This window comes from Malania oleifera, chromosome 13 (assembly GCF_029873635.1).
Source record: "Malania oleifera isolate guangnan ecotype guangnan chromosome 13, ASM2987363v1, whole genome shotgun sequence".
Classification (NCBI taxonomy): Eukaryota; Viridiplantae; Streptophyta; class Magnoliopsida; order Santalales; family Ximeniaceae; genus Malania; species Malania oleifera.
In genome coordinates this window covers 8,180,417-8,207,705 of record NC_080429.1, presented here as the reverse complement: position 1 = coordinate 8,207,705, position 27,289 = coordinate 8,180,417, and the positions used below count along the sequence as shown (strand labels likewise).

Below are 27,289 nucleotides of genomic sequence, written 5' to 3'. Positions count from 1 at the left end.
TTGACCTCGTTGACGAGATGCCATGGCTTGTCGACAGAGCTCATAGTATAAATAGCTCTAATCTCGGATTTTACGCACAATTTACAGTAAAAATCTCTTCCCTCTCTCTCCTCAACGGTTTCTCCCTCCACTCTTTTCGATTTCGGCTCCGTTAGTCTCCGGATCGACGATCTAAGGCCACCACGATGCTCTTGGGAAAGTTCTCACCAAGTCTATCGAAGCGAATCGTTGGTGGGACGAAGTCGAATTTCATTCCAAATTCAGGGAAGATTTTTCTTCGATATTTGGCCTTCTAGCAGTTGTAGGAAATGTAGTAGCTAAAGAAATAATGATATTTTATTCTGAAATATATTGTTTTTAGGGTTTTGAGTGGGGAACCCTGTAGGAGTAGCACCAGTCACAGTAGGGGATTTTAGCAGGAATCAGGTAAGAGAAATATGCTATGCTAGGCAATTCTATTATGATTTAGTACAAATCATATGTTTTAAGCAAATTATTATTCAGACCATATATACAGTTTTCAGAGCCTGATAAATTGATATCTAGTTGTGTGGCATGAGTTTAATATTAAATCAGTACAGGGTTTATATAATTTTCAGAATACTATGATTTACAATATGCATACAAAAACTTGTATTTTACAGTATTTTCATATTACTATGATATACAAACCTCAGAACCATAACATTCAGTTACCACAGTTAATCAGATATTTCAGTTATTCAGTTATGCAAATATCTCAGATATTCAGTTATTACAATTTATACAAATCAATTTATATAATGTTATGGTTATTTCATTTGTTATAAAATCATGGTAAAAGCAATATTTTAGAAATATTAGTTATTTATATATAGTATCAGATCCTGATGGATCATATTCAGCCAGCAGACATGGTACCGTAGTTATATACAGATTCCGAGTGCAACCACTACTCAGATAGTATGTGGTATTCAGAAGTCGATCGTGCCTATGTTGTGGACAGACTCCGCATCAGATATGGGTTGAGGGGGTCGATCTGACTGTCGGAGTTCAGTTGACTTATCCTGGTCGGCCAATCAGGTTAGGTCCCGCCTACGAGCCGCACAACCTTGTCATAAGGGGTTAAATCATGACTTCCAATTATCCATCTAGGGAATCTTTTCAGTTATTATATATGTGTATAATCAGATTTTCAGAAAATAGTCATACCATAGATATTAGCAGTATTATGAATAAATATTCAGGAAAGTCAGTTTTGTTAAGCAACATAGATAAGACTTATATTGCAACAGGTTTACAAGTTTGATTCAGCTTTGTTATTTATGGTGTTTTCTAAGTCAGAATTTACTAGCATGTAGCTCACTTGTCACACACTAATAATAGCATATTTCAACTTACTGAGTGTCGTCTCATCCCATTAAATTAATATTTTTCAGGTGATCCAGTTAGGCGAGCAGATCAGGCTCACAGATAGAGGAAGCTAAAGTACTGCCCTGTCAGTAGGGTGACTGTTTTGGGAAAAAGAGTATTTTTGTGTAGCCTTTGTTCAGCTGTATATGTGTATTTTGGGGTTAATTTGACACTCTGGTATTGTATATATATTTATGGTTATGGAAATATGAATTCAGCTTTTCGCTGCTTAAGTTGATAGTAAGATTTTTATTGGAAAATATCATAGTAGTATAAATTTCAGTTTACATGAATATTAATATATATATATATATATATATATATATATATTTAGCAGGTCGTTGCACTCATCCTATTTGTGAATCGGGTTTATATTTGTATTTTTATTTGTGTTTAATTTTAATAATTTATTTTTTTTATTCTATTAAATTTCCTAACAGTTTTCATCGATTGAGAAAAGCCATTTAACTCGATTTCAGTTGACTGAAAAAGCAATAGTAATATTGCAAAACTTCATTTCTTTTCCTACTGCCCTCACAACTGCAAACTAAAACACTAAAGCTACAACAACGGAGAAGTTACATTTATTTTGAGGAGTAACTTCTATAAAACCATGGTCCTATCTTCCATGTTGACTGCCTCACATAGAACAAGTCTTCAACTGAACATTGTCAATCGGAAGCTTGTCCGTGGGGTAAGGACAACCTTCGGGCATATCCTTGTTTGGCAACAACTCGCACGGCTGAGGAGTCACGTCGTCCGAAACTCCCTCAATATCAGAACAATTCCACTGCACTTTCTTGGTTTTCTTATTCAATTGGATATGTACATTAGAAATGCAAATTCCAGTAAAAGTGTCATTCTGAATTCCTATAAGGCTCCCTGCCCTGGTCACATTCTCAGCTACAATGTCCCTAATGTTTATATCGTTGACCACCGGCAGTGCATTTGGATCAAAATTTTCATCCGCGTGTTGCCCATATGTGCCTGCCATCCACACAACATACCGATGCATTGTGTGCAAAGTCATTCGTTTCAGATAGATGTGTTTGATAAAACCTCCTCTCCCTATAGCTGTTTTGATCCTCAGACCCGATTCGGAATTGATCCCCGTAATGTCCTCAGCTCTAACATCGCTGATTCCTCCAGACATCTCGCTACCGAGAGCGATGACAGCGCTGTCGGGGGAAATGCAGGTTAGCCTTCTGATAATTAGGTGCTGTGTGGGCATTCCAAACTTAATGCCATATTCATCCCAACCGCTTTTTACCGCAATACAATCGTCCCCAGAGACTATATAGCAGTCTTCGATTTTAACGTTCGTGCACGAATCTGATCCGAAACACAAACAGAACGCACTCAAATTATGACTTTAATCAAAATTTAGCCACAAATAGTACCAAGAACAGATCAGAAGAGAGTAGTATTCAAGAATTAGTATGCCACTTTGTGATGGAAAACTGACCTGGGTCTATCCCATCTGTGTTGGGAGATTTGGTTGGTGCTAGAATTGTGAGCCCCTGGATTATTACATCGCTGTACAAATTCAGATTGCACAAATTCAAAATATGCTTATTAAGATAAGAGGAGAGTAGGAAAAAAGGAGGGAGGAAGAAGAGAAAGAGATTGGACCTGCAGTAGATGGGATGGACATGCCATGACGAGGAGTTCACCAAAGTGAGGTTTGATATCTGAATTTGATCTGAGTAGAGGAGTTCAATCAGGTATGGCCTGGTGTACTGAAGCTTCTTTTTGTGAAACTTGCTCCACCACCAAGAGCCCTGGCCGTCTATGGTCCCATTGTAGCCTGACAATGCACATCTTGACTCTAATTAATGATATTAAGATAAACGGTATCAGGGTCTCGGGATGTGGGCTTCACACCATTTTTGATACGATCTGGGTAAGACATAAAATTGGAATGCTCTATCCGAATACCAAAAAACTTGGGCAAATTGTAATTACCTGTGATGATAACATCAGTGAGATTTGATCCGGTAATGAGACTGGCATACCTTCCCGCAGCAGCATCCCTGCCCCGCCCATAAGAAGGTAGTGTAGGCGTAAGTGGCCATTCTGATTCAACCTGTGCATATGATAATGTAGGGGCATTACTCATAAGGCATGTGAGAAACATGGAATCAAGAGAAGGAAAAAAAAAAAACACACACACACACACACACAAACACACACACAATGACAGTGCCATGTTCCTAAAAATTTTCCTTGGGAATCAGGATGTGTTGTCTGATGGTGTAAAATCTTTTAACTCTAAGGTCTATCATTTCTAGTCAAAGATGGGGCTAATTTAAAAGTACTGCTATGGTCTTTAGAAAATTCAACATATCAACTTCTTGATTTAACTGGGTCCTTTTAAATTTCTTGACATCTTATATTTTGATAGTGTCATTATCAATGTGTGCCTCGCACCTCCAGAAGTGTGAGGTACGTTACACTTTTACCTTGCGCCAACGTGAGATTCACCCTAGCCCGAGGTGTTGGGTGTATCCGGACCTTGTGTTGGTGTGAGGTCCATTCTAGTAAGAGGCAATCTCAGATACAAAATGCAATAAATAATTTATTTTTATTACTTATTTTAAAAAATTCATAGTCTCAACAGTTGAGAATGTTCAAACAAGGTTCAAAAAATTAGAAGGGAAATTTCTCAAATTTTTTAGGTCATATATTTTTTTCAGAAACACTATCTAATTGGTGGTGTTTAACTTATCAAAGTATACCAACAGACGACAATTTGATTGCCATAAAAAATTGCTCACGTACACTAACACCGTACTTGAATAGGATCGAGTTAATATAGTAAAATATATTAACAACTTCTATTTGTAAAATTGTCCCACATTGAAAACGAGATTGAAAGATGAATAAAGTCGATGTTCATTATTAAGTTCTAATCCTAATCGGGTTCAACTTTACAGACCTAACCTGAGGGTTCCCCCACCTAAAAACACAAGGAGGGTGTGCCTTTGGAGTGATAATTGGAATCTCAAGAGCACTTAGTACTTTGCTATCCAAAGTAGAAAGGGATCTACTTGATTTCATATTCTTCGAAATCCTCCTAAGCCAAACCTTGATTGCCAACCAAACTCCTTCAGCCGATTCCTTAGCACCTTCCATTCAGACTCTACAACGACACACCCAAAGTCTCCAAGTTATTTAACTTGGCAAGATACCAATGATTACACCCCTTTAAGTCGATTTCTTAGCATAAGTAAACCATTGTTGAACACAACAAATCCAAGAAACTGTTGTCGTACAAGGAACCCTCAAAGCTGTAGCGGCAAAATCCCAAACCTTCACAACAATCTCGCTCAAACAAAGCACATGATTCAAGATTTCTGTTTGTCCCAACTCGCAACAGTTACATTGAGAAGTAAGAGCAATTCCCAAGGATTGAACTTTCTCATCCAATGACAAGTTGTCAAAACGAGCTTTCCAAGCATATATGCTGACCTTCTTTGGCAAGAGATTGTGCCACAACCAATCCATATCCTTTACATGTGGCCCTTTAACTCTAATTAAGTCCCATGCACTTGATGACGTGAAACTTCTTTTATCATTGAGTTTCCAAATTAGAACATCTTCACCTCGTCTCCCACAAGCAATATTTTGTATGACTTTTTCGGCTTTTTTATTACCAACCATGTGATGACCCAAAAATATATATACGATTAAAGCTAAATAATAATAAAATAATAAAAATGGTCATTAAGTTAATATCAATACAGAAGTATTTTTCTATAGGATCCTTGATTCCATGTTTGATGCTTAAGAAAGACCTTGTCTTAGCGAGTGCTTAGAAACCATTGCGGTTCAGTTGCTTCTTAGAGGTCGGCCTAGTCAAAATGGAATTTCATAAGATAAATAAGGTAGACATTATTTATATACGTAAATAAATACATAAATAATATTTTGACTGACACAATTCGTAGAAATATATAATAATAATAATAATAATAATAATAATAATAATAATAATAATAATAATAATAATAATAATATAAGTATCCTATGCGGGGCCCACAAGACTGTGTGGGGCCCACATAAGTCCCGAAGCCGTGTGGAGGTTTACACGAGTATCGAAGTTGTGTAGGGCTCATAAATTCGTATAAGGATTATTGGAGTTACGTAGGATCCATTTGAATCTCGAAATTGTGTTTGGCCCACAAGACCATGTAGGGCCCACATGAGTTTTCAAAATTCAAATTTAATTCTTGTTCAAAAATAAATAATAAAATAAAAAAAATATTAAAAATAATTTAAAAGTAATAATAATAATAATAATAATAATAATTAAGAAAAATAATAAAATAATAAAATAATTAATTAACTAATTGATTAATTAATTAGGTAAGTAATTAATTAAAAATTTATTTAATGGGAATGGTGGCAAGCACTCCCACATGGCCTACATCCCCATTCCATACTCAACACATACCTTACCCATCTATTGCCCATTCTTTAATTTTAAAAAAATTATTATTTCACCAATCTCCCCACACTTTTATAAATTTTATTTCTTCCCCAAAATTTTCCTATAAATAGGAAGCTCTCAACCTTCATTTTTCACAACAATTTTTCCAAGGATGAGAAGGATTTGTGAGTGAAAGAATTGGTGGTGGAGAGAGAATTTTTGAGTAAGTTCTCACTCACCCACTCTTTTCGATCTCATTTCTTAGAGATAGTTATTGTGTTCGTAGCACAAGGTAAAAGAAGAAGGTAAGTAAATTTGATTATGTTAGTTTCTTTTTTTATTTAAAATTCATACCCGAGTTTATTTTGTAAGTTAATTTCAATTATATTACTTAGTTCCATAAAATTTCCATAAGTTTATTTTTACGTATATTTAATTATACCAGTTCTATCTTTAATATACTTGCATTTATTTTTGAGTTAAGAAATGTTCTAATCCCCTCGAGAAAATTTTCAACATTTCTTTCTATTAAAAAAAATTATATATATTTTTAACACAAAAATTTTATGACATGAGTTTATTTTTACGTTGCATTATTCATGAAAATATGAGTAAATATGAGATTTTCACGAGATTATTTTAAATTATATAAATTATAATAAAATGGTTTTAAAACCCCTTTATGGCAAAGCAAGTTCAAAGTTACAGATGTTCGGTATCGCAACTTAAAGTTTAAACGAATCAGAGTGCACCCACACTGTTTACAGAGTGGTTATTTATGTTAGTAGATTTCTCTTGAGTGCACACCTGGTTCCGGACCAGGACTTAATAAGGAAAATCTCACTTAATGTTTACGTACGTTGATTTAGTTTGGTCGGCCAGCCAGCTAAGTCCAGTCTTCGGACCGCACAACCCAGTCATGGGAGTAAACATGACTTACAACAAACAGGCCTAAGAGTGGTTTTACAAGATACGTTTATACATATTTAATTACGTGTACAAAATTATTAATGAGTTGAAGGAAAAGTATAAGTTTATATGAAAAAGATCATTCTTGTGCCTAAATGACGATTTAAAGGAAACGTAGAAGGAAAAGTATATGTATGTATATAGTTAAATATTTTTATAGTTTTAAAGTTAAAAGTTTAATTTAACGGTCACAGTATATGGTTATTAAATTTTATTGTTATAGTTGATGGTAAAAGTTTTATGCATAAATTTTTAGATTTACATTTATTTTAGAAGAAATTTTGAACTTATAGTATTAAATATTATTTTACAAATTGAGTTTATTTGCTTCTACTGTAAATCAATGGTAAAAAGTAAATATATCATACCCTTCGGGATTGGGGTGTTACATTTGGTATCAGAACAATAGGTTATAGGTTCTATAGACTTTAAGAAATAATTTTACCAGAGCATAGGTTATAGGTTCTGCATACTCTAATATATAAATTTTACTAGAGCTTAGGTATAAAACATGATTTGGGTAGGATTTTGTAGTTTAGAATATTTATTTTAGTTTGTATATTATTATACGTTAATAATAGATTTATGATTTTAAAATAACATTTGATCATTATTTAAGAATGGATCCTAAAGATAATAGCATTGGAGGAAATTAGATTAACATAAAAGCTCCCAAGGACAGGTAATAATCATAAATTCTCTAAGAAAAATGGCACTATTATTGAAGACACGTTAATTAATTTAAATATATTATTTATGTTTGTAGAAACGCGTACACATATTGATGATTCATAATTAATTGTCAAATGCATTAATAATTTAAAATTTATATATATATATATATATATATATAAAATAATATCTAAGATTTAGTTATTTTCACTGTTATTATTTTCACTAAATATATAACAAATAACTCATTAAACCCTACTGAGTTTAGAAGTGCTACACATACAAATAGATATGAACAAACGGTCTATTGTGAAATCTGAATTTACCCAAAATTTATTTGCATGTATAAGTTTTACATTACATAATCAGTTATCAACAAAACATTCAAACTTAATTTAGGAATATATATTTTGACAAAATCTTTAATTTTAATTTTATATTAGTTTATAAGGAATTAAATATAATTTAAATATTACTTATTATATTTAAATTCAATATATATATATATATATATATATAATCCTTTAGCATATGCAAGTTAAATATGTATATCTATTTTTTTTCCATTGCATGTTCAATTTCCATCAAGTATCCAAGTTTGATTTAGGAGTACAAATTTTGACGAAATCTTTAATTTTGTATAAATTTATAAAAGTTAATACAACTTAAATTTTTCTATATAAAAATTAAAAAAAAAAAAAACTTTATATAGTAAAAATTCCATTAATGAAAGCAATATAAAAATTAACTAATTTCCTTCAAATAACTAACCAATGTCAAATCATCAATCGGTCAAACATACCCAACATATTTTTGATCTAATAATAATAATAATAATAATAATAATAATAATAATAATAATAATGATAATTGAATATACATATATATATAAGGGGTACTCTTGTAATTAAAAAAAAAAGCCTCATGGGTGGAAATCATCGGTTATAGCTCACTTACCCTCGAAGCAAGGTCAGGGCATGAGACCACTTGGGCATAGTGGGGACTCGAACTCGCGATCACATAGATGCACAACCAGTTCCTTACCACTAGGCCACCCACCCAAGTTGTAACCTAAGAATGAAATTAATTACAGTTAAAGCATTAATAAAGATGTAGAAACATAAAAAGAACCTTGAATCCGCAAATTTTGCAATACGTGTTGCTCGCTCGATTTCTGCGACACATATCGCTCTCCCTCGATTTTTGAAAAATGCGTCACTCGAGGGACGTGTCGCTCTCTCTCAATTTTTGCGACACATATCATTCTCCCTCAATTTTTGCAAAATGCGTCACTCGATATCCGTAACACGCGTCGCTCTCTCTCGATTCTCACGACACACGTCGTTCTCCCTCGATTTGCGCAAAATGCGTTGTTCGATATCTATTACACGCGTCGCTCTCCCTCCATTCTCGCAGCACGAGTCGCTCTCTCTCGATTTACACAACACGTGGTCATTCCCTTATAAAAAGGGTCTGCCCTTCTCGAAATCTAAGCATCACAGCTTTCTATCATCTTGAACAATCGCATTTTGGTTTGCAGTGATTAGCACATCCCAACTTGTCTCTTAGTTGTCTTATTACTCAGAAATGTTGCCAAATCACCCAACTCCCCAAGTTGCTGAGAGCAGCACTAGATCGTCGATCCAAAGATGGAAACCCAGTAAGGCACAGCTAGAGATTTTAGAGGAGGCCTTCCACGGCAGTCAAGGGGAACTCCCTTCTGTGGAGCGTACTATCTTGCTTGCAGCACAACTCCGACGGTATGGTCCAATTGAGTCAAGAAATATACGCTTTTGGTTTGAGAATCGTAGGCGTAGGCGAGGATCAGTTGGAGAAGCCACTATCTCAACTACTGCCCCATCAATTTTCCATCTTACCTCCTCCGCTACTACTGCCCCGAGCAGTGCCCCTGCCATTCTTCCAACCCTCATCCCTATCGAGAATATTCTGTCTATGAAACTTACAACTAATATCACACCAATGAGTCATACCCCTTACAATGGCAATATCGCAGTCACCACACTAAGGGTTTCGGATAATGCTGACCTACTCCACCATTGCAAAGAGATCCAATGCGCGTTGAGAATCATATACGGGCCACCAATGACTTGTTATGATCATCCCCACCAAATGCCACAAAGGGAAGAGGACAGCTCTTCCTCGCCGAACAAACGGGCGTTCTCCTCCTTTTTTTGACCCAAGCTAGCGACATTATAAGAGGTCAACTCTGTCAAGAAAGAACTCAGGCGGTTAGTAGTGACACCGCTAACACTTCAATAGATGTTGACGTTGATTTAAGACTCTAAAGGCCAGATTTCATTTCATTTTTATACATATATTTTTAAATTATAGGACATGTATATATATATATATATATATATATAAAATTATCCTTTTCCACATCTTCTAAATTTCTTTTCCATTTCAACCCCTATTAAACTGACGATTTACACTTAAATTCTCAAAATAAAATATTTCGCTAAATTCACCCTCAATCTATTCTAAGACTTAGTCAAATCGTTAATCAATTTACTCTTTCAAATAGTGCAACCAATTATACAATACTCATTTTAAATTAGCAAATTTCGAGGACGAAATTTTTATAAGAAGGGGAGAATGTGATGACCCAAAAATATATATACGATTAAAGCACAATAATAATAAAATAATAAAAGTTGTCATTAAGTTAATATCAATACAGAAGTGTTTTTCAGTAGGATCCTTGATTCCATATTTGATGCCTAAATAAGTACATTATTTAGGATAAATAATTTCATAGGATAAATAAGGTAGACATTATTTATATACGTAAATAAGTACAAAAAATAATGTTTTGACTTACATAATTTGTAAAAATATATGATAAAATAATAATAATAATATAAGTATCCTATGCGGGACTCACAAGACTGTGTGGGGCCCACATGAGTTTCGAAGCCGTGTAGAGGTTTACACAAGTTTCGAAGTTGTGTAGGACTCATAAAATTGTATAAGGATTATTGGAGTTACGTATGATCCATTTAGGTCTCGAAGTTGTGTGGGGCCCACAAGTCCATGTAAGGCCCACATAAGTTTTCAAAATTCAAATTTAAATCTTGTTTAAAAATAAATAATAAAATATTAAAAATAGTTTAAAAGTAATAACAATGATAATAATAATGATTAAGAAAAATAATAAAATAATTAATTAACTAATTGATTAATTAATTAGGTAAGTAATTAATTAAAAATTTATTTAATGGGAATGGTGGCAAACACTCTCACATGGCCTCCATCCCCATTCCATATTCAATCCATACCTTGTCCATCCCTTGTCCATTCTTTAATTTTAAAAACATTATAATTTCACTCATCTCCCCACACTTTTATAAATTCAATTTCTTCCCTAAAATTTTCTTATAAATAGGACGCTCTCAACCTTCATTTTTCACAACAATTTTTCCAAGGATGAGAAGGATTTGTGAGTGAAAGAATTGGTGGTGGAGAGAGAATTTTTGAGTAAGTTCTCACTCACCCACTCTTTTCGATCTCATTTCTTAAAGATAGTTATTGTGTTCGTAGCACAAGGTAAAAGAAGAAGGTAAGTAAATTTGATTATATTAGTTTTTTTTTTTATTTAAAATTCATACCTGAGTTTATTTTGTAAGTTAATTTCAATTATGTTACTTAGTTCCATAAAATTTCCATGAATTTATTTTTACGTATATTTAATTATACCAGTTCTATCTTTAATATACTTACATTTATTTTTGGATTAAAAAATGTTCTAATCCCCTCGGGTAAATTTTCAACATTTCTTTCTATTAAAAAAAATTATATATATTTTTAACACAAAAATTGTGTGGCATGAGTTTATTTTTACGTTGCATTATTCATGAAAATATGAGTAAATATGAGATTTTCACGAGATTATTTTAAATTGTATAAATTATAATAAGATGGTTTTAAAACCCCTTATGGCAAAGTAAGTTCAAAGTTACAGATGTTCGGTACCGCAGCTTAAAGTTTAAACAGGTCAGAGTGCACCCACACTGTTTACAGAGTGGTTATTTATGTTAGTGGATTTCTCCTAAGTGCACACCTGTTTCCGGACCAGGACTTAATAAGGAAACTCTCATTTAATCTTTACGTACGTTGATTTAGTTTGGTCGGCCAGCCAGTTAAGTCCAGTCTTTGAACCGTATAACCTAGTCATGGGGGTAAACATGACTTACAGCAAACAGGCCTAAGAGTGGTTTTTACAAGATACGTTTATACATATTTAATTACGTGTATAGAGTTATTAATGAGTTGAAAGAAAAATATAAGTTTATATGAAAAAGATCATTCTTGTGCCTAAATGACGATTTAAAGGAAACGTGTAAGGAAAAGTATATGTATGTATATAGTTCAATATTTTTATAGTTTTAAAGTTAAAAGTTTAATTTAACGGTCACAATATATGGTTATTAAATTTTACTGTTAGAGTTGATGGTAAAAGTTTTATGCAGAAATTTTTAGATTTACATTTATTTTAGAAGAAATTTTGAACTTATAGTATTAAATATTATTTTACGAAATTTTTAAAAGCTTATTTTTGTCACACACTAATAATAATCTTATTTACTTATTAAGCGTCGTCTCACTCCAATCATATTTGTATTTCAGATAACTCTAAAGGGCATGTCGAAAATCAGGCTTAGCAAGCATGCGGGTAGGGATAGAAAAATAAAGATCGATTAGAAATATTAGTATGATGCCAGATTGTGTAATTTTTCTTCTTTTAAAATAAATGATTGTAATATGGATTATTAGCGCTCTAGTTTAATAATAATTGAGTTTATTTGCTTTCGCTGTAAATCAATGGTAAAAAGTAAATATCTCAGACCCTTCGGCGTTGGGGTGTTACATTTGGTATCAGAGCAATAGGTTATAGGTTCTGTAGACTTTAAGAAATAATTTTACCAGAGCATAGGATATACTGCAGTTGAAGAGAAACATGGATTTAATGTTATTTATCAGGAAATATGATTTTATATCGGGTTTTATGCTTGAAACATTATTTATATTTGTGTGACATGAGTATAATTTTCATAAAATTACGTTATATCAAAATATTGTGATTTCCCAAAATAAGCATATGTTTTCTTAGTTTTCAGGAAAATTATTAAACAACACAGAAACCATGTTTTATAGATATTATGTAAATTAGTACAAGAATCTCATGTCCAGCATGTTATGATACGCCGGTGCAGATGCCGTGATTTTCATGTTATGATATGCCGGAACAGATGTCATGATTCATGTTGGCTCAGATGCCGTTATTATGTATGATATGTAAGAATTCATGAAATATTAACATTTCAAATATTATTATGATTATGAAACATTCATGTACAAATATATGAAATGTACTATATGTTATCAGAACCCAGATGGTTTAGTTTAGATTTCACAAGCACTGTACCGTATCTACAAGTTCATGATAGTGTTACCACACATCTTATGTAGAGTGTGGGAGATGACAGTCGATGTGGCTTCATGGTAGTGCAGGTGCTCCCCTGGTAGTCTAGACCAGGTGGAGCAGGCCCATCGTACTTACAGACTCATGTTCGACTTAGTGTGGGCAGCCAGCCATTGCTAGGTCCCGCCTTCGGGTCGCACAACCCAATCAGGTGGGGGTAATACATGACATCAGCTAGCTATCCATCCTGGGTATTATTCATGTATGTACAGTTATATAAGATGATTTTCATGAAAGTAATTTAGTACGTTATTTCATGTTATAAGGTATCATGTTTTACTCAGATACGATACAAATAGTTTTTACTAGATATGATTTGTGTACTGATATTATGTATAACACGAAAATACTCATGTTATCACACACTGATATTAGTTTATTTCCCTTACTGAGAGGTGTCTCATCCCAGCTTACAAAACATTTCGAGAAATCCAGCTAGATAGGCGGACTGAGTTCTGCATCAGTAGAGGTAGTTTATACTACCCCGGTGAGAGGGTAAGTTATTGAGCTAGGGTTAGATGGATTTTGGATTATGATCCTAGTTTTCTTTTTGGTTGTTTTGGAGGATTGTATATTCATATTACAGAAATGTTGTGAATTGTAGTGAAACTTTGGTACTGTTTGTTATGGATATAATTTATATTTCTACTGCTTAGGTGTTCGCAGTGTATAACGGGTGTATTCTCGGCACCCATGAGTTCGGGTTGATTTTGTTATATTGGTATCAGGGCTATTATTAAATATGATATTTATGTATGTGGAAAAAAAATATATGGTAAATAGGCAGGTCGTGACACTCTTTCTATGATTAATTTCGCCAGTGTTCACCAATTCAAAGAAGGAAATAAGGCTGTTGGCAAAAAAAAAAAAAAAAAAATCCTAATCGGGTATTGAATTTGACTAAACCCGTTTTTCTTATGAAACCTCACTTGTACTTCGATGTTTTTATTTATAAAAGCATAACAGTAGGTGACAAATTTTCAAGAAAAAGAAGAATTTGACTAATGCCTAACCACCTAAAGGCTAAATTGAGTTTGTGTAAATGTGGCTGCTTTCTTTTAAAGCAAATTGACGAGTAATTAGGTCACCAAAAAAGTGGACATTTACGGAGTCACTGACAATACGGATTAAGTGAGGCCGCCAGATGCGCATAATCAAGTAAAGAAGGAAAATTAGTAAAAGTAAACTTTGGTATAAAGGACTGTTTGGTATTTGATTAACGGTAATCAAGAAAAGACAAAAAAAAATTATATCAAAAATTTTTTAATTCTACATATCATTAGTATTTCACTTTTCTTAAGTTTTGGTAATATTAAAATAAATTTTTACTTTTATACTATTAAATAGGGAAAAAAACTACAATGATTTAGTGAATTTCTTTCTTATTTTATTTTTTTTCTTTTCACCAAACAAAATCCTTGATTCAAATAGATTTTAAAGATTTTTTTCGAGAAAAAATGAGCAAATTTGTTTATTTTCATATAAATGTTATAAAAAATAAAAATTATTTTAGAATAATTAAAAATTAATTATTAATAATATGAAAACAGATTCTTTATATTTTTCCTTGACAATTCTTTGATGTTTTTCTTTCTTATGCATTTTGGAGTATAGATTTTGAATCTCGAATTTAAATTTGTATATATTTGAACAAAATATATTATAAAATGGTATTGAAATACATATAAATTCAAATGTAATGTTAAAAATACAAACTTCCAAACACTATTTTAATGTCTTTTTAAAATACAAATAATAAGCAGAAAATTGTGAAGAATATTTTTCTTTTGCTATTCAAAAGTTATTTCTTTTTTTATTATCTTTATTTTTTTTTCTTCTATATCCATTTTAATGTTTTTTAAAGTCTAGTTATGTTTGATAGTATATTTATTCTTTGGAGAAAATACACCATCCTCCTTGAGATTTTGTAAAAAGATAGAAATATATCTTCAAGTTTTAAAAATGTTACAAATTTCTTTAAAGTTTATTAAAAAAATACAAATCACATTGTTTGGTGCTCCAACTTAAGAGTAGGGGCTTTAAATCCTTTTATGCTAGTTGTAGGACACTAGAGCTTTACTAATAACATAAAAAGTAAATGGGAGTCTATGATGATCTTACGAATCTACAACTCTATTTATAAAGAGAGATTTCATCCAAATCTAAAGAATTTTTTTATGAAATCAAAAGTTTCATCTCAAATTTGACTTTTTTTTTTTTTTTGAATATTATTGGGTCTATTTTACAGTCCGTGACTAATCCCACGCCTCGTGATATTGGTCCCACAGTATCACGAGGAAGTAAATTCAGGAGCTCAGTGATAGACTCAAACTCGGGAGGCGCAAAGGCTGACCTCGAGAGGCACTCCTAGAGTACGAGCTTACCATAAGAAAGACGCCCTGGGCAGATTTGTTTTCTTTTTTGAGTTGATAGTTGCTCTTGCTCGTATTTTCTCATGTTCTTAGTGATAACATGATAATATCTTAATCCAAAAAAAAAAAAAAAACATAGATGAGAGTGGGAGACCGACCGTAGAGCCAAGAATAACAGCGTCTTTGTCAAGAAACAGAGTGAAGTGGCTGGTCAAATTGAAACTGCCGGTAACCCATCTCCCCGCCGGCACGTACAGCAGAGCTCCGCCGTCCGCCTCGTACGTGCTGAGTTTAGCGATTGCGGTTTTGAACACCTCTGTGTTCGACGTAGTTCCGTCGCCTCTTCCTCCGAATTCCTCCAACGACGCATGGTACTTTCGACAGTTTATGGCAGAGTACTGCAACGGATTAGATGTCTTCTCCAGTAGCCGGCATTCCGCCACTCCTGCACTCAGTAATCCCACTACCAAAATGCTCGACATTGCCCCAATCACCTGACAGAAAAAAAAAAAACAGTTAATCAATAGAAATGATTGGAAAAATCATTTCAATAACTAAGAACAATAAGACATAGCGTTTCATTCTTCTTAATCCGATCGAAACCCAAAAGTTAATGTTCAAAAACGAGAAAACGCACGAAACAAAACCGCCAAAAGACATTTCTTTGGATACACACATGCATATTGACAGATGCAGCAAAACAGAGCATTTGTTTTAAGTAAAACAGAGCATGGGGGAGACGAATTACGAGTGATTTTATGAATGCGAGGGAGGGATCCATTGTGCGAAGGATGTTGAGTGTGGAAATTTCAAGAGGAAGGCATTTATAAGCATGGGAATAGTTCGACATGATTGGGACAGGAAAAGTTTCTGCGGGATAGGTGGAGGAAAATTTGAGGAATTAATCGCTGGGGGTCCGAATCTCTCTTCGATTTCGAAAACTGTAATTCTTTGGAAAGGGGATGTGATGAAAATTGGAATGATCAGCTATCCGACATGGCATGGATTGTGGGTGTCGAATACTCTGTTTCCTACTTTTCAACTAAAAACTCGAACCAGAGACAGGAATGGTCGCAGAGAACATGCTCCCAACCACGTGGGATTTACGGCTGTTACGCGGTCCTACACTTTTTAACCGTCTCCTTGGTCTTATTTTCTGTTTTTCACTTCTGTTTTCTTTTCTTTATTTTTAATTATTTATTAAAAAATTAAAAATTAAATTTTATAATTTTCAATTCTTTTGACAACCTATTACCAGAAATTTTAATATTCGAAAATTTTAAATTAAATTATTCATTTTACATACTTCTGAATTAAAATTAAAATTAAATGATCATATAAATTTAAATACAATAATATAATTAAAATAAAAATATACATAAATTTCAAAAAATAATAATAAAGCCAATTGCAAAATAATTTTACTATTTTTCAATTGTTATGTTTAATAAAAATTTTATTCTAAAGTAAATTTTAAAATAGAACAATTAAGTAAAATAATTATAATAATTTTTTTATTATAGTAATTTTTAATGTGTATTATTTGTCATTTTATTATTTTAATCATATTTTTATAATATTATTTGATTTAAGGATAAAAATTACATGTTTTTAATTTTTATTAGTTTTATAAATATTAACTAAACAAGTTGTTGGTTTTTAGTTTATTATTTTAATCATATTTTTATAATATTATTTGATTTAAAGATAAAAATGACATATTTTTAATTTGTATTAGTTTTATAAATATTAATTAAACAAGTTGTTGGTTTTTAGTTTATTATTTTAATCATATTTTTATAATATTATTTGATTTAAAGATGAAAATTGTATGTTTTTAATTTGTATTAGTTTTATAAATATTAACTAAACAAGTTGCTGGTTTTTAGTTTATTATTTTAATCATATTTTTATAATATTATTTGATTTAAAGCTGAAAATTACATGTTTTTAATTTGTATTAGTTTTATAAATATTAACTAAACAAGTTGCTGATTTTTAGTTTATTATTTTAATCATATTTTTATAATATTATTTGATTTAAAGCTGAAAGTTACATGTTTTTAATTTGTATTAGTTTTATAAATATTAATCAAACAAGTTGCTGATTTTTAGTTTTTTATTCTGCTTTTAATTTTTGGTTTTTGTTTCTCTAATTTTCTACCGTGATACCAAACGACCCCTTAGATGTCCCTCCACAATTGGGATGAGAATGTAACAAATGTTCAAAAAACTTTAAGGATGATGAAAAGTTAAAATGAAATGGAATGATTTTTTACCATAATGGTGAAATTCAAACGGGAATGTTGAAATTTTAGAATATTGAGGAGTTAAAATTAAAAAGAATTTTAAAAAATGTTACATATTGAAAGGTTTATGTTAGCTGCAACGTGGCATGAACCGAGATTATGTGAAGAATGAATTTGTGATTTTGGGTGGAATCAACAATTGATTCGATGTTTTAGATGATATAACAAGTTTTCAAATGAAACAACACTAATGTAAACTATTTTAAAGGACTCTTACAGCATTTGTTTTATTTGTTTGTATTGAATAATCTTTAGATAGAATGATCCATAATAGCTGCAACGTGGCATGAACCGAGATTATGTGAAGAATGAATTTGTGATTTTGGGTGGAATCAACAATTGATTCGATGTTTTAGATGATATAACAAGTTTTCAAATGAAACAACACTAATGTAAACTATTTTAAAGGACTCTTACAGCATTTGTTTTATTTGTTTGTATTGAATAATCTTTAGATAGAATGATCCATAATTTAAGAAAATGGTTAGCAAAAGATTAATATAGTTCACTAATATATATATATCTATATATATATATATATATATATATATATATATATAGGGAGAATGAATTTTGAAATTTGAATTTGAATTTCAAAATTTGTATAGATTTCAAAGAAAGCCCACATAGTTTTATATTATGTTTTACTCAAATTCACATAATTTCAAACTTAAAATTCCAATTGTATGTTTGGGAGTATTTTTTTACGAACAAAAAAAAAATAATTTTATAAATAGAGAGTGAAAAACCACTAACTTGTTTAGTAGATGTTGTAGTAACTTTAACCCAATGTTTGGTATGTTGGAATAAAATGAAAAATTGTGTGGCCAATATGTGTGCATACCAAACAAATCTTAAGGGTAGGCACATGCCACTCGCTTAAGTATTTTGTAGGGCTTGCCCCTCCTTTGAGAAAGGGCGTTGAGAGAGCGAGCATTTTAAAAAGAGATATCTCATCCAAAAATTGGGGCGAGTGGTCGGCTCAGGAAACCGGAACAATTGGGGCGGATTTACGGCGGCTCCCAGGTGTTGGAACTCCTTCCCTCAAAGCGGCGACGTACGAATTCGCTAATGAGAATCTGATCGGACCCGGAGATTGTCGAATTGTTTGTCGCGGCGTCTTATCGGAGAACGCTCCGGTGGCAGTGAAGTTGCTGAGCAATAGGTATCCGGAGAAGTAAACTTGAACTTCTATTATATCTTCCATTTTTTATTGTTTCACATTTTTTATTCCGAACTTTGATCTTATTAATTAAGTTAAATATTTGGTTTTTTTTGGGGGGGGGGGGGGGAAGAAAAGTTTTGCTAAGTTTTAGGTATATCTTTTATTTGGGAGCATGGAATTGAGTGTTTAATTTGAAATTGTGTAAATTTAAATAAAATTTATTATACAATTACATTAACTTTAGTATAAATTCATATAAAATTACAAATTGAAAATTTAAAATATATATTTTCAAATGCTACCTAATGGAGATTCTAAGAAAAATAAATTGATCATAGAGTAAAAGTTGTTAATGATAATATAAATATTGAATGCTTGCTTGTTTACTAGTTTGTAGGTAGTTGAGTTCATTACTTTTCTCCACTCCTAATTTGAAGCTTGAGCACAACTACCAGGCATGGGTAATGAATAGGTTAGGTATTGAGTTTGGTTGTATATGTTGAGCGAGCCGCCTCTGCATGCACACAAAGGTTCATACGTTCATGAGGGAAAGAGGATTTTCAAAAAAAAAAAAAGTGAGGGAAAATGATTTTATTAGTCTTTTTTTTTTTAAAGATATAATACTCCTAACATTTCATAGACTCTGTTGCTCATGAGGCATTGTATAGGGGTTCACCCCCTATCGAGGGAGAGGGAGTTTCCAAGGAAAAAAAACTTTGTTGTTCATTTTTTTTTACAGAAAAATATTCTTTTTATGAAATATGTCTTAAGTTATTCATAAATAACATGCTCAAAAAATATGTTGAGAATTTAACTTGCAAGTTAGTCCCTTATTCATAAAATAGAGTGGAAGATAGGTCCTTATAATCATGGTTAAGCCCAATACTTGATAGGCTTAAATTTTTGGGTCTAGTTGGTGTTTACTCATGTGTTTCAAGTCCCTCCATAGACTATTCCAGTGCTAACAAGTGGTATTAGAGTTCACGATCCATAATTCTTGCCAGTAACATTGTAAGAAGTTAAGATGTGAAGCTAATTCTCCTAACGTGCTAATAGTTGGAGGATTAAGTGTGTGGCTGAATTAGGCTCAGGTGTTCATAAATGTGTTCCTGCAGATGTAGACACGTGAAAAAAGGGGAGTGGTGATGAGTGGACTCCCATTGTTTTGTGCCTTTTCCCATGGTTGAGTGATGACTTCTAGTTGGTTTTATAACAAGTAATGACTTCTATTCAAGGGGAGTGGTGATGAGTGGACTCCCATTGTTTCGTGCCTTTTCTCATGGTTGAGTAATGACTTCTAGTTGGTTTTATAACAAGTAATGACTTCTATTCAAGGGGAGTGACACAAGCGAGACAAAGATATTGAGAATTTCACTCGCGAATTCATCCCTAATTGAAAAAAGAGAGTCAAAGATGGGTGCTTATATACATGGTTGACCTTAAGATCCAATAGGTTTAAACTTTTGGGTCAAGCTGATGTTCACTTATGTGTATCAAGCCCACCCATTGACTACCCCGATGCTAACCAGCAATATTAGAACAAATGGTTCATAAATCTAGGCAAGCCACATCGTAAAAATCAAGGTGTGAAATTAATTCTCCTGACGTGATAATAGTTGGAGGACCAATTGTGTGACCGAGGCCAATAAGGATCATCTAGGCTTAGTAGATGGATCTGAATGAGGTCAAGACATGGGACGTATGATTGCTTTGAAGGCACGTGGAGTGCAATCTGAGTCGTATAAAGTGTAGGGATAAGATCCACTTGAGTAACTGTTTGAGGATTGGGTTTACTCTCACGAGAGAGACGGTTTTAATGCGAGCACAATACAATGTATATGATTTGACAGTATGTCCACATCCATTAAATTTATATGTAGTCTTTGCTATCTCTTTAATGAAAACTAACTAAGATTTTCAACAAAGTTATAGTGGGTACCAACCCTTTTATGCTTACAACTGTTATCTAGACGTGAGACATGTAGCAGGGGGGGATCTCACTTTCAATGACACATTTGTAGATATGATGCTATCAAGAGTGGGACCCACCTATCAAGAGTGAGGCAAAACTTCGATCACATAGTGGATTCCAAGTTGCGCAGAGTACCTTCCTTAAGGAACTCAAGCGAATTCTCTTAATTGCTTTTCGGTGCGTCAATCCAGATCCAGAAAGTAGGCCTAAAATGGGAGATGTAATCCACATGCTAGAACCACGAGACCTGCTACTTTATGGTGTATGAACTTTGAACTGCCAAAATATGATTTTGTGATTACTGAGTGTCAACAAATTACTGGTTCTTTCCAATTCCCTAATCCCTTTTCACAAAGTTTGACTGGTGTAATGCAGGAACATCAAATTAGGAGAGCAGCTTCTTGCAGAAACTACCCAACGAGAGATTTCAACTGTTGCTGAATTGGGTAATGATGGTTTGACATAGAAACTAAGCAGCAGCTGTCATTGCTGAAAAGAAAAATTTCGACAAAACTGCAATGTTGGGGTAGGCCTTGGATAGTTCCAAGTTAATTAGAGCAAGTTTTCGAGTTTATTTTCACTTCAATTTTTATTTTATTTTATTTTTTTGGTTCTTTAGATTAAGCTGTGAAGTGCTATTTTCTCATTTATAATTATCTTCATTCAATAAACAAATGTATGGTAACCACCTTCTTCTTCTTCTTCTCAGCAGAAGCAAATAACTTACTAATTATGTTTCATTTTTGTGCAATTCCAAATTGTTCTTCTTTATTAGCTTGCTGATTATAGCCTGCAGCTTTTTATTTTTTAGGCTTTGTATTGAGCTTGGAATTTGGCAAATATGTTATGCAATGGAATCTCAAATTGCTATCCGTTTTCATCAATGGAGAAAAGCTATATAACTCGATTTCAGTTGACTGAAAAAGCAGATAGTAATATTCCAAAACTTCATTTCTTTTCCTACTGCCCTCACAACTGCTAACTAAAACATTAAAGCTACAACAACAGAGAAGTAATATTTATTTTAAGGAGTAACTTCTATAAAACCATGGTTCTATCTTCCATGTTGACTGCCTTACATGGAACAAGTCTTCAACTGAACATTGTCAATCGGAAGCTTGTCTGTGGGGTAAGGACAACCTTCGGGCATATCCTTGTTTGGCAACAACTTGCACGGCTGAGGAGTCACGTCATCCGAAACTCCCTCAATATCAGAACAATTCCACTGCCCTTTCATGGGTTTCTCATTCAATTGGATATTTACATTAGAAATGCAAATTCCAGTAAAAGGGTCATTCTGAATTCCTATAAGGCTCCCTGCCCTGGTCACATTGTCAGCTACAATGTCCCTAATGTTTATATCCTCTACCACCGGCAGTGCATTTGGATCAAAATTTTCATCCGCATGTTGCCCATATGTGCCTGCCATCCACACAACATACCGATATATTGTGTGCAAAGTCATTCCTTTCAGATAGATGTGTTTGATAAAACCTCCTCTCCCTATAGCTGTTTTGATCCTCAGTAACGATTCGGAATTGATCGCCGTAATGTCCTCAGCTCTAACATCGCTGATTCCTCCAGACATCTCGCTGCCGAGAGCGATGACAGCGCTGTCAGGGGAATTGCAGGTTAGCCTTCTGATAATTAGGTGCTGCGTGGGCATTCCAAACTTAATGCCATATTCATCCCAACCGCTTTTTGCCGCAATACAATCGTCCCCAGAGACTACATAGCAGTCTTCGATTTTAATGTTCGTGCACGAATCTGATCCAAAACACAAACAGAACGCACTCAAATTATGACTTTAATCAAAATTTAGCCACAAAGAGCACAAAGAACAGATCAGAAGAGAGTAGTATTCAAGAATTAGTATGCCACTTGTGATGGAAAACTGACCTGGGTCTATCCCATCTGTGTTGGGAGAATTGGTTGGTGCTAAAATTGTGAGCCCCTGGATTATTACATTGCTGTACAAATTCAGATTGCACAAATTCAAAATATGCTTATTAAGATAAGAGGAGAGTAGGAAAAAAGGAGGGAGGAAGAAGAGAAAGAGGTTGGACCTGCAGTAGATGGGATGGACATGCCATGACGAGGAGTTCACCAAAGTGAGGTTTGATATCTGAATTTGATCTGAGTAGAGGAGTTCAATCAGGTATGGCCTGGTGTACTGCAGCTCCTTTTGGTGAAACTTGTCCCACCACCAAGCGCCCTGCCCATCTATGGTTCCATTGTTGCCTGACAATGCATATCTTTACTCTAATTAATGCTATTAAGATAAACGGCATGGCTCGACCGATCCATGGTGTGGGCTTCACACCATTTTTGAGACGAGACATCTTGGTAAGACATAAAATATCCGAATACCAAAAAGCTTGGGCAAATTGTAATTACCTGTGATGACAACGTCAGTGAGATTTGATCCGGTAATGAGACTGGCATACCTTCCAGCAGCAGCATCCCTGCCTCGCCCATAAGAAGGTAGTATAGCCGTAAGTGGCCATTCTGATTCAACCTGTGCAAATGGTAATGCAGGTGCGTTACTCGTAAGGCATGTGAGAAAAAAAAAGAATAACACACAGACAATGAGAGTACCATGTTCCTAAAAATTTTCCTTGGAAATCAGGATGTGTTGTCTGATGGTGCAAAAGCTTTTAACTCTAAGGTCTATCATTTCTAGTCAAAGATGGGGCTAATTTAAAAGTACTGCTGGTCTTTAGAAAACTCAACATATCAACTTATTGGTTTAAGCATGATGTTCTGCTTATTGGATCCTTATAAATTTCTTTACATCTTATATTTTGATAGTGTCACGATCAATGTGTGCCTCACACCTTCAGAAGTGTGAGGTACGGTACATCTTTTCCTTGTGCCAACAAGAGGTCCACCCTAGCCCGTGGTGTGGCGTGTAACTTGACCTTGTGTTGGTGTGAGGTCCATTTTAGTCGGAGGCAATCTCGGATACAGGATGCAAAAAAATCATTTATTTTAAAACATTCCTAGTCTCAACAGTTGGGAATGTTCGAACAAGGTTCAAAAAATAAGAAGAGAAATTTCTCAAATTTTTTAGGTCATATACATCTATTTGGTGGTGTTTAACTTATCAAAGTATACAGATAGACGACAATTACAAGTGATAATTTGATTACCATAAAAAATTGCTCACGTACATTTGATGTTGCATTTGAGTAGGATCGAATTAATATAGTAAAATATATTAAAAACTTCTACTTGTAAGATTGTCTCACATTGAAAACAAATATTGAGAATTCACTTGTGAGTACTTATATATATGGTTAGAACCAAGATTCAATAGACTTAAACTTTTAGGTTAAGTTGGTGCTCACCCGTGTATCAAGCATACCTATGAAGTCTTTCGATGTTAACAAAAGAGATTGAAGGATGAATAAAGTGATATTTATTATTAAGTTTTAATTTTAGCTTATGAATTAGCCTGTCAGTTGCACTTTGATGTCATTTGATGTCATTGATTTATAAAAGCAGAACAGCGGTCGCAAATTTTCAACCTAGAAAAAGAAGAATTTGACTAACGTATGCCTAACCACCTAAAAGCTAAATTGAGTAGGTATGGAAATGGCTGCTTTCTTCAAAAGCAAATTGACGGGTGGTAATTAGGCCACCAAAAAAGTGGACATTTACACAGCCAATACGGATTAAGTGAGTACTAGTTAAAAATACAAACTTCTAGGTACTATCTTAATGTCTTTTTAAAATACAAATAATGAGCAGAAAATTGTGAAAAATAATTTCTTTTGTTATTCAAAAGTTATTTCTTTTTTTATTATCATTATTTTTTTTAACATCTTTATCCATTTTAATGTTTTTTAAGATCTGGTTACGTTTGATAATATATTTATTATTTGAAGAAAATACACCATCTATTTAGTAAAAATACAAATACAAAACACGCATTGAAATTTAAAATTTGTCCAAAAAAATACAAACCACCTCTTTTATTATACAAAAAGAATCTTGTGAGAAATTTTTGTGTCATTTTAGTAATCTTATGTTATTTTTTAAATTTCATTTTACCATTCAAAGTAATAATATAAAAATCACACATGCTTAAACACATGTAAGCATTCAGCCAAATCTGACTCAGGTCTAAAAACATTTTTCATGAGATAAAAATCAAATTTTGTATGAAATCAAAAGTTTCATGTCTCTTTTGAGTCATTTGATAGTTGCTCTTGCTCGCATTTTCTCATGTTCTTAACGATAACATGATAATATTTTAATCCAAAAGGTGTGAGGAGAGGAATTAAAAAAAATAAAATGGATGAGAGTGGGAGGACCAACCGTAGAGCCAAGAATAACAGCGTCTTTGTCAAGAAACAGAGTGAAGTGGCTGGTCAAATTGAAGCTGCTGGTAACCCATCTCCCCGCCGGCACGTACAGCAGAGCTCCGCCGTCCGCCCCGTACGTGCTGAGATTAGCAATTGCGGTTTTGAACACCTCCGTGTTCGACGTAGTTCCGTCGCCTCTTCCTCCGAATTCCTCCAACGACGCATGGTACTTTCGACAGTTTATGGCAGAGTACTGCAACGGATTAGATGTCCTCTCCAGTAGCCGACACTCCGCCACTCCTGCGCTCAGTAATCCCACTACCAAAATGCTCGAGATTGCCCCAATCACCTGAAAGAAAAGAACAGTCAATCAATAGAAATGAATGTAAAAATCATTTCAATAACTAAGAACAATAAGACAGCGTTTCATTCTTCTTCTTAATTTTCTGATTTGAATCTCTAATTAGTGCAAATGAAAGCGAGAAATAAAAATACGATCGAAACCCAAAAATTAATGTTCAAAAACGAGAAAACCCACGAAACAAAACCGCCAAAAGACAGTTCTTTGGATATACACATACATATTGACAGATGCAGCAAAACAGAGCATTGTTAAAGTAAAACAGAGCATGGAGGGAGACGAATTACGAGTGATTTTATGAACGCGAGGGGGACATCCATTGTGTGAAGGATGTTGAGTGTGGAGATTTCAAGAGGAAGGCATTATAAGCATGGAAATAGTTCGACATGATTGGGACAGGTAAAATTTCTGCGGGATAGGCGGAGCAAAATTTGAGGAATTAATCGCGGGGGGTCCGAATCTCTCTTTGATTTCGGAAACTGTATTTCTTTGGAAAGGGGATGTGATGAAAATTGGAATGATCACCTATCCGACATGGGCATAGATTGTGGGTGTCGAATGCTCTGTTTCCTACTTTTCAACTTAGGACTCAAATCAGAGATTGGACTGGCTGAAGAGAACATGCTCCTAACCACGTGGCATTTACGACTGTTACACGGTCCTATACTTTTGTACTCTCCTTGGTCTTATTTTCTGTTTTTAACTTCTGTTCAAACAAACATTATAAAAACGCAAATATTGTTTATTTTTTTATTTCTTTTTTAATTATTTGTTAAAAAATTAAAAATTAAAATTTATGATTTTCAGTTATTTTGGTTAGTTAATATTAGAGATTTTAATATCCAAAAATAGATTTTTTAGATTAAATTATTCATTCTATACACTTCTAAATTACAATTAAAATTAAATAATCATATGAATTTAAATACAATTATATAGTTAAATAAAAAGATACATAAATTTCAAAAAATAATAATTGATACAGTTAAAACCAGTACGTCCATATTTACAAATATGTCCATGGAGGCATGCAGCTACAAGGTCAACTTTGGGTAACATTGGGTGTCTCGCGTAACTCATATTAAACTATTAATAATCACTAGCGTGATTACGAAAGCAGCAATTAATGACTTACATAACCGGCTACAAGTTACTTTGACGAGTTACTTGCAACCCATAAGTTGCTCGTAACCCCCTAAGTATAATGGTACCTGAGTCACTCTAAAAATGAGCAGTTCAGAAACTATCCTAAGTATAGAAATTCTGTCATATAATATTTAATCAAAAGGTCATATCGTCTCCTTAAGGAATGCAGTTTAATTCCAAATTTCGTGTAAATCCCAAAGAAAATAAGAAAAAGAAAATTTCACTGAACATAGTTCAAATTTGTTTTCCTGAGATTTTTGAGATTTTGTGGCAAAATTAAAACAAGCGAATGAACTAAACCTTAAACAAGCCTAAACAAAAATAAACGACACTTAAACGAAATCTTAAACTCAACTAAGTGCTTAAACAATTTAACTCTTCTTTAAAACAAGTGCACATTAAAGTAAAATTTTAACACATCACTATCTTAAAACAATTTAATTCCAATAACAATTTTAAATAAAAACAACTAATTTGTTAGCCTTGGTGTATTCCCAAGAGGAAAGGTAAATTAGGTATTTTAAAAATTTATCCCCTAGGTTCAAATAATCTAGCAAGCAGTATTTCACAATCCTAGGGTCTTTTTATGTATTCACAATCCCAATAAAATATTTGAACGATAAACATAAACATACAGATGAAAAAGGTAAATTGCAGAAAATAAAATCAATACTAGATATGTTATC

At 33.2% G+C, this 27,289-nt stretch overlaps 2 protein-coding genes and 1 long non-coding RNA gene across 4 annotated transcripts; 1 reads left to right on the top strand and 2 right to left on the bottom strand.

Annotated features, from left to right (window-relative positions):
* Positions 1-1,871: 1,871 nt before the first annotated feature.
* LOC131146350 (probable polygalacturonase) lies at positions 1,872-15,822 on the bottom strand. 2 transcript variants are annotated; one of them, XM_058095917.1, is made up of 5 exons: positions 15,499-15,822; positions 3,358-3,478; positions 3,025-3,199; positions 2,858-2,928; positions 1,872-2,724 (listed from the first exon to the last, which is right to left on the bottom strand). In XM_058095917.1, exons 1-5 carry the CDS (start codon positions 15,820-15,822, stop codon positions 2,033-2,035), a joined length of 1,383 nt encoding a protein of 460 aa, XP_057951900.1. In that variant the 3' UTR covers positions 1,872-2,032. The 2 variants fall into 2 exon arrangements, with proteins under 2 accessions (XP_057951900.1, XP_057951901.1); XM_058095918.1 differs by lacking the exon at positions 15,499-15,822 and having other exon boundaries at positions 3,025-3,220; positions 3,358-3,757.
* A 2,684-nt stretch (positions 15,823-18,506) lies between these two features.
* Positions 18,507-21,537, top strand: LOC131146537 (uncharacterized). The gene is made up of 3 exons (XR_009134394.1): positions 18,507-18,814; positions 20,836-21,048; positions 21,162-21,537. It is a non-coding gene; the product is annotated as an uncharacterized LOC131146537 (long non-coding RNA).
* A 123-nt stretch (positions 21,538-21,660) lies between these two features.
* On the bottom strand, positions 21,661-25,971 carry LOC131146535 (probable polygalacturonase). Its single transcript, XM_058096179.1, has 6 exons — positions 25,745-25,971; positions 25,110-25,445; positions 23,184-23,304; positions 22,853-23,027; positions 22,686-22,756; positions 21,661-22,553 (listed from the first exon to the last, which is right to left on the bottom strand). Exons 1-6 carry the CDS (start codon positions 25,775-25,777, stop codon positions 21,862-21,864), a joined length of 1,428 nt encoding a protein of 475 aa, XP_057952162.1. The 5' UTR covers positions 25,778-25,971; the 3' UTR covers positions 21,661-21,861.
* Positions 25,972-27,289: the final 1,318 nt, after the last annotated feature.